Source organism: Morone saxatilis, unplaced genomic scaffold (assembly GCF_004916995.1).
Source record: "Morone saxatilis isolate NCDOM2014 unplaced genomic scaffold, NCSU_SB_2.0 Contig15, whole genome shotgun sequence".
Taxonomy (NCBI): domain Eukaryota; kingdom Metazoa; phylum Chordata; class Actinopteri; family Moronidae; genus Morone; species Morone saxatilis.
In genome coordinates this window covers 8,274,973-8,283,231 of record NW_023339707.1, presented here as the reverse complement: position 1 = coordinate 8,283,231, position 8,259 = coordinate 8,274,973, and the positions used below count along the sequence as shown (strand labels likewise).

The 8,259-nt window shown below is 41.3% G+C and overlaps 1 protein-coding gene across 1 annotated transcript in view; it reads right to left on the bottom strand.

Moving 5' to 3' along the window:
- Positions 1–24: 24 nt before the first annotated feature.
- The window catches only part of zgc:136971 (S9 family peptidase), a 20,073-nt gene continuing 11,838 nt past the window's right edge, over positions 25–8,259 (bottom strand). The window contains exons 12-21 of the mRNA XM_035657581.1: positions 7,817–7,973; positions 7,259–7,362; positions 6,938–7,070; positions 6,728–6,811; positions 6,529–6,609; positions 5,801–5,889; positions 5,471–5,664; positions 5,277–5,379; positions 4,993–5,099; positions 25–4,798 (exon numbers count right to left, since the gene is read on the bottom strand). Of these exons, the coding sequence (XP_035513474.1) occupies positions 4,699–4,798; positions 4,993–5,099; positions 5,277–5,379; positions 5,471–5,664; positions 5,801–5,889; positions 6,529–6,609; positions 6,728–6,811; positions 6,938–7,070; positions 7,259–7,362; positions 7,817–7,973 (1,152 nt within the window). The 3' untranslated portion in view covers positions 25–4,698. The remainder of the gene's footprint in view (positions 4,799–4,992; positions 5,100–5,276; positions 5,380–5,470; positions 5,665–5,800; positions 5,890–6,528; positions 6,610–6,727; positions 6,812–6,937; positions 7,071–7,258; positions 7,363–7,816; positions 7,974–8,259) is intronic.

Genomic DNA, 8,259 nt, shown 5'->3' with positions numbered 1-8,259 from the left:
GATTTTATATATTATCTATCTATCTATCTATCTATCTATCTATCTATATATATATAAATATATAAAAATTTAACAAAATATAATACAAACAAATCACACGCCAGCAAAAAAATGCCACTCAATTGAGTATACTGCAAAAAATGCCCACTTGTTCACAGCTCATACATAATAAGCTTTGGTTTGCCCATCAGTCAGACACTTGCCTTTCAGACACTAGATTCCAGGTGGGGTAGTGCACCAAGGATCATACAAGCTGGGTAACAGATAAAATAGAAAAATTATTCTGAAAATGTGTTAATAAAAAAAATCAATACTTGACTAATGACTAACTGACATCTAATATATTCAAGTTTATTTTTTACAAATTAAGATTCAAAACATTAAAATGTATGTTCAAATAGTGGTAAAATAAAAAATAAAAAAGGATTCTTTTCCTAGCCCAAAACTATTTGTAGTTTCAGTAGTTAATGGCACCAAAATGGCAGATGTAATTTAAGTACTTAAATCACAATGTAAATATAAATGTATGTAATTATCAGCAAGCTACAGTAAAATGTAGTTAAACTAGTTAAATTACATGTAGTTCACTACTCACCAACACTGAAAACAGATGGAAACACATTTATAGTTTTTCTTAAAACAAGGGAACAATTCTGGCACCGTAGTAAATTATTCCACGCTGTTTCCAATACAAATCGGTTTGTTATACTGTCAATGATCACACCGATGGAACAAAATACTCTGATTATTCAAAATTTATGAAACAAACTGATTCAAACTGGAAACAAGTATGATTTCACCACATTGGTGTGCACATAGCTAACACACACCTTTACAGAACCTAAAAGCAAACCAGCAAGCACAAACCAGACCCCAAAGCCTTTTACAACAATCTCATAACCACCAACACACCTCCCCTTCCTCTCTGCATAGACAATAGCTCCGCCTGTTATAGATGACTAACCCAAAGCCATCATCGGCCCAACCAGCTGCACTGTAAAACCATGTGAATCCCAGAGACAAACACAATGTTCTGCTGTGATTCATCAGCATTTAACACAGCAAACAGAGGGAGATTTACCAAAAACAGACAGCTGAAGTGAGAGAAAGAGAAGGAATGGATCAGAGAAAGGTCACAACACATGTATACCAGCATAAAGTAACGTCTCATCCTTTCCTGAGCCGGGCCCTCGCTGTTTAAACAACTTTTATCAGTCAAAGGGTGAATCAAAAGGGAGATAGTAAAAATGCTGCTTCCCCCCGTTATGGCCTGTGTTCACAAGCTTGTGAATGAACCCTGTGTACACACACAAATGCTGTGTCATGGTAAAAACAGGGAGACAATGAAAATAATGAGGATGGAGCACAGGAAGAGAATTCAGAGGAGGGGGACAAAGGGAAAATGTAACGAGGAACGAGAAGCTATGGGCCACATTTTAATGAATGGTGTGAAGTCAGACTGTAAAAGAATGTGAAGACGTAATGTCTTGGCACACAACCAGCGTCCACAGGTGAAGGTCATGGCTCTAGAGTTCTGATGAGAAGCGGGGAATTGAGTTGCCATTACGAAGTGTGGAGAGATGCAGATGTTGGAACTTTATGGTTGAGAATTTGATTTATTTGCCTTGTAAAACCAATTTTTTACCTTTGTTAACCAGGAAATGGAAGTTTAAAGCTTGAAAATAAGCCATACGACCTCAAAGCCTATCCAAATCCAATTTCAACCCATTTCAGTCAACACTGTGCACTTTTTTCTTTATTGTTTGGACTTTAAAGTACATTGGACTCCCTACAGTACAGTACATTACTTTCTCGATCCCGTAACACGAAGAGGTCTTTAAGGACCATTTCCTCTCGCAAGACAGCACACAGCTCAGTCAAGGATTACAGCCAGACCTTGTGTACTGTGGGTTTGAGCACGAACAGGAACCGGGTGTTCACTATTGAAAGGACACATTTACTTCTTACTCAAAATCAACCAAACTGTGATTCTAATCCTTACGGTAAATATGAAGCTATAGCCAGCAGCCATTTAGCTTAGCTTAGCACAAAGACTGGAAACAGAGGGGAAAGAGCTAGCCTGAATTCAACTACCTGATTTCTAATCACCCTCAGCTTGCCAAGCAAACAGACACTCCAAGAAGTTACTGCAAGAAATTCCACATAATCCAACATAAGAAAAAAAACATAACTTGACGATTTGGACGGATTAAACAACCAAGATGATACTTGCTACTTTAGAGGTGGTCATATTTTGTTACGTTTGGACACAGCCAGGCTAAATGCTTCCCAATTTCCAGTCTTTGTGCTAAGCTAAGCTAACCAGCTGCTGGTAGTAGCTTACTTGGCATACAGACATGTGGCATCAATCTTCAAAACTAACTATTGGCAAGAAAGTTTATTTTCCAAAATGTCAAACTTTATCCAAGGGAGATAACAATTTGATCCAAAGCACTTGCAAGACTGCCAATGAATGATTAATGGTTATTTACAGCACTAAATGGTAGTAGAGGATGATGTTTTTGGTGACTGCACCAACATCAGGACAAAGTTTCCACTTGTTTGAAAACGAAGAAGAATTAAAATCTAATTTGCAGATTGCCATAAAATGTTCCAGGCTCATTCATTTTGCTCAAAGATTGAACACTTTCCATTTGCACGTTCCATGAACTCCCCTCTAGCTCCATCCTCAGGCCAAAATGTCTTCTAAAAGGAAGATTTACCATGACATTTGGTGAGTGAATTCATGCTCCCTAGGAAATGAAGCCTTCACTCACTGCCGTCTGTCCGTAGGACAATGTAACCCAACCTTGCTCTCCCCTGACCTGTTCTGTTCAGCTATTTTCCACCGTCCTCTGCTCTACTTTTCTCCATCTTTCTTTGCAGCCAGCTGGAGAGGGGAAGCACCAGAACAAACCAACTCCAAAAGGCTCTTTGTCCCCCAGCAACAGAAAGCACACTTGCACTCTTCTCCTCCCTTTGTCTGTCTACCTCCTACATACACCCAGCATGAGCATGAGTCCATCCCGTCTTCAGCTTTCAACAATGCTTCATCTCTGTGCCCCAGCCCACACACCAGAATACCACAACGGGGCGCCATGAACTTCTCCCTCTATCTGGCTCATTCATTGTCTCCAACACCCAGTCACCTCTGTCTCATTCCTCTTTTCTTTATGTCACTTCCTCATCAACAGAGTCTCCCTCTCTTTTTCTCAGTCTCCATCCTTTTCTCCCTCCATCTTTCAAATTGGTGACCTCACCCAACACCCACATTAGTGACTTCATCAGGCGGCAGCTGCAGTCAGGGCCACAGAGCAAAAGTGTTGGTGGAGGGAACAATTAACACCACAGCTATGTCTGGGACACCAGGGTGAAACTGCTGAGAGGTAATTTCTGGAAGACATCAACCACCTCCATGTGTCATCTCGGGCATTTAATCTCTCAAAATCTGCATGTTTAACTTAATTTGTCGCCAGTATCGACTGAGCGAATGCCCACTTGGGTTGTCTGGGAAAGGAAAGTGGTGGGACTGTTCAAGGCCGCTATCAAGCCTCATCTTGCCCCATGTCTAAGATGTCTTCCCATTTTGTCTGTGTTCTTTTAACAAGGACTCTGTTTGTTTGTGACAATACAGCTTTGAGATCCAAGTTGGAGTTTGCATGGGTGGTTGGTTTGCTGAGAGGTCGAGAATTCAAATATGTAATGTTGACCTTACAATTTGTGTGTAGCCTTATGTTTGACAAGAAACCCAGAAATGGGGGGGGGACCTGTCCAGTGTCAAATGTAGAGAAGATGAGGTAAACAAGTGTATGGTGAGGACATGTAAATATCTAGCAAGCAAAAGAGACAGTCATGTTTCTCAAGAGCTGATCGCCATGATAAGAAATCCAGAACTGAGGGAGAGAGACAGGAAGGGATTGCTTTGTCAGATCTTGGCTGAAGGGTTAGAGTAGATTATTTGTTTGGGCAGCCCTGTGAGGAAGGTGGTCAAGAGCCTCAATAAAAGACTCCGGATGAGGTTTCGAGTGGTTTGGGTGGTTTACAGCTCTGTAGTGGGTCTGGGTGGTTACAAGGCTTCAGATGTCACTTTTTGAAATGTGGCTGTTTAAGTTACACTTTGAACTCTGGATCTATTTGATGGGAAAGTGAGTGATACGGCCACCAGGAAGGTCACACTGGTCTTATGCATTTATCTAAATCGAACAGCTACATATACATATTGTTAAGTTGGTAAGATAAAAGGTTTAATTTTTAATGGAATAAATGGTTAGAGAAAAGGAAAAGTGTTATGAAAGGCAGAGGGGGCCATCTGCTGGACATTGTGTGCACTACATTTACTGTGTATTATAATTACATTTGAAGGAAAATATTGCAAGACTGCATACGGAAACCTGTCTCATCCAGCTTAAAATTAAGTACTGATCTTGGCAGATGAATGAGTATATAATGTATATACATATATATGTATAATGAGTTTTTTTAATCAGTTGTTATAAATGTGACAACAGTTGTGACACTTTACATGCAGCATTGAATAACCAATCATGACAAACTTTTTACTTGAATATAGGTTTGTAAGATTTTCTTTGAAATGTTTTTACAAAATCAGGTACATTGTAACATGCAGAATGTGTTTGTTGTTGTTAAAAAGGCAGTGGTGTGTTCAAGATTGCAAATCATCACAGTTTGTGTGTATGTTCAGAGATGCTGCTGCAGCCACAGCACTGTGTTGAGGAAACAGTCGACCTGTGTGTCCACCCTGGACAGAGAATGTCCATCTTCTGGAAACCACAGCAATCTGGATGGACAAACAGAACGATGGGCAGAACTTAATATCAGTCCTGATAATCACTATTATTAGTCTTGATGACATACAGGGTGTTGAAAAGATTACAGGAATGCCTGAGCTGAATTAAAACCTCTGCCGTAGGCTGTTATGTAGGATCAGACTGTTTTGTTAAATGGATATATTTAATGTCTTCTCTGTTGTACCTGACAGGCAAAGCTCTGCTCTTCAGAGCTTTATAGAGCTCCAGACCCTGGTGAGGAGACACTCGCTTGTCTCTGCCCCCCAGCATCAGCAGCACTGGAGCCTTAATCTACAAACAAACACACAGATAAATACACTGTTCCAACACACACTTGATTTCATGGCAGTTTCTTCAGATTTTGAAGTTTTTTTTTCTTTATGAACCATTCTTCTTTGCTCTAGGGCCATTATGATTGTGCAATATTATTAATTATATTATGATAATTGAAATCTGCATGTGTCTGACCTGAGCAGCATGTCTGATGGGGGACTTCTCTAACATAGCAGCCAGGGCTTCAGCAGTGGGTATCTGGTCATATGAGTACTGAAACCCCACACTGGTGTAACGCCTGGAGACACATAGAGAGGATAAGAAACTTTAAAAGTTGTTTGGATGTGTTTGTTGGAGTGTTTGAACAAGTGTACTTGAATGTGTCTCACCAGTCTACTATGTCACTGGTGCCCAATAACGTAGCAGCATTAATGACAGGGTTCCTGGCCGCACACGCTCTGTAGAACTCTGGGTACTGACCGACCAGATGACAAGATAGGAAACCTCCATGAGAACCACCAATCACAGCCAAGCGTTTGGGGTCAAGGGTGTTGTCCATCCGCAGCACAGTAAGCACGGCCCTCTGGGTAAAGACACTTAGATCAAATCATGTTCAGCCCCTTTTCCTCCCTAATCATCGCAACTTCAGTCCTGAGATTCTATATTTCACAGATTTCTGTTTTTCTCCGAGGACTCCAGGACTCTGTGTGAGCCGGTACCTGCACATCTTTCACATCCTGGCTTCCGATCTGACCGATTAGGGACAAAATGCTGTCCTGGCCAAACCCAGTGGATCCTCTGTAGTTCACTAGGTAGAGAGACACAGGAGGGAGAAAGAAACCAAAATTCAAAAAAATCCAAAGAGAAATGGAAGATCCTTTGATAATGTGACTTTTTTTTACTGGTTTCCACCCAAAACCGTTTTTTTCTTTTATTTGTAAAAGAAAAAATACAGATTTTGATGAAATTGTTTTTCACACATATTTAATATATATTCTATATATATACTATTCTTCTGGTAATAGAAAACTATGAGAACAAATGGAGACATAATTAATAAAACTTAAGGTAAGTAAACAGCGGAACCACAGTGTTTTTGCTGAAAATATATCTCTTTTTTAAACAAATTTACACATAAATGTAATGATGAAAAACTAAAGACACATATTTTTAAACAAAAATGATGAGTCCAAGTTAAAACGCATATGTACATATGTACGTTATAAATTAAAGGAATAGTTCGACTTTTTGGGAAGTATGCTTATTGGCTTTCTTGCCAAGAGTTAGACGAGAAGATCAATACCCCTCTTATGTCTGTGTGCCAAATATGGAGCTAGTCACTGAGCTAGCTGCTGGTTGACAAGATCCCAAACTAATTCTTTTAGTGTGCCAGTGTTTGTGTATGCTGCATGTGAGTGTGTGTCTGACAGAAACAGAGGCGTCTTACCCATGAGCACAGCGAAGCCGAGTTTAGCCAGTCCAGCTGTGGTGCTGTTCCACTCTGCTGGGAACTGGGAGTGGGGGCCACCTGGGGGAGCAAACAAACATCACATCATTATATAAATAAATCAAGAAATGTTTCAATATGTTCCCATCCTGTTAGGAGAAATACAGCAACCATACAAATAAGTGAAGTAAACACAGACCATGGATGAAGACGACCAGAGGTATCTTGGCTTCATGGAGGAGACGAGACGGTTTAACCAGCACAGCCCCAAAGTCTAAACCAGCTGATGATAGTGACAAAAAGTATGAATAACAGAGCTTGATATCACAACAAGTGGATAGGAGTGACTGATCATCATCATTTGGACCGTATGTGTGTGTGTGTGTGTGGGTGTATGTCTTATGCTCACAGTAGTGTGCGTTGTCCTCGTCTTGTGGAGGTGTAACATCTAGAACTGTCCAGTGGAAGTCAAAGGTCATGATTGGCTGCTGCAGGGTTTGCCAGGTCACAGCCTCACCTGCTGAAGGAAGGAAACCCACCCTCTGCGCATGCACACATACACACACACACATAGTCGACAACACAAAGACATTGCAAGTAAATAACATTTTCATCAAACTAATCTTGTTTAACAATGCCATAAACAGTATTTTAGCATAGTGCTTGGTGTTGTGTCTCTCATGCGCCTGTGTGTGTGTGTGTGTGTGTGTGCGTGTGTGTCCTGTCTGACCAGACTGGGAGGTGTGTTGGGGCTGGAGCAGAAGACAACCATCAGGTCCTTCTGTACTGTGAGCAGCTTCCAGCTGCCATAAGGTTTGGACAGATCAGAGAGACCTGCAGAGGAGAGGAGGCAACACAGAGACCGGAGTAAAGAGAAAGAAAGAAGTGATGAAGGAAAGACAGAACACGGTCGAGAGACATGATAGAGGGGAAACAAACCCAGACATAAAGGTCTGGTGAAAGTTTTTAAAGGGTTTTTGAAATGATATACCCTCGTATATGGAAAGATGAATTTGAAATTAAAAATAATTATTTTGTAGAGTGCCAGCAACATTCAGCTCTTTCAATAAAACCTTAATTTGAGCACTTCTTAAAATATAAATCTCAACAAAAACTATTTTATTACTATTGTGATGAAATGTGGTAATGTATACATTTATCTTTAATTTTGTTTCATCTTTGGCGCTCATTGTGTGCTGCTGTATTGGTTTTTCAACTTTAGACTTTTATTTTAAAATTCCCCAATAGGATGTTGGTGGCAACATTAAGCCTGTTCGTCTTGTCGTACCTTCCTGTTCTCGCTTGTGTTCCTGATGAAGAGTGGGTGGAGGAGGAGGAGGAGGAAGGAGAGGAGGAGGAGGATCAGGAAGAGGATCTGGAGGAGGAGAAGGGGAAGTAGGGGGAGGAGGAGGAAGGTGAGAGTAAGAAGGGGAAGGACGTGAAAGTGGATGAAAAGGAGAAGGGGGAGGTGGAAGAAGAGGGGAGTGGGGAGTAGGAGGAAGAGGAAATGGCAGAGGGACAGCAGGGGGAGGGGGAGGAAAGTGAGGGGCAGGAAGAAAAGCAGGAGATGGGGGAGGATGGGGAGGCCAAAAGGGGGAAGGAGGAGGTGGAAGCAGAGGAGAGGGCGGAGGATGAGAGAAAGATGAGAAAGATGAAGGAGGAGGAGGAGGAGGGAAAGAAAGAGATGGAGATGTGGACAGAAGAGAGAGAGGAGGAGGAGGTGGAGGAGAG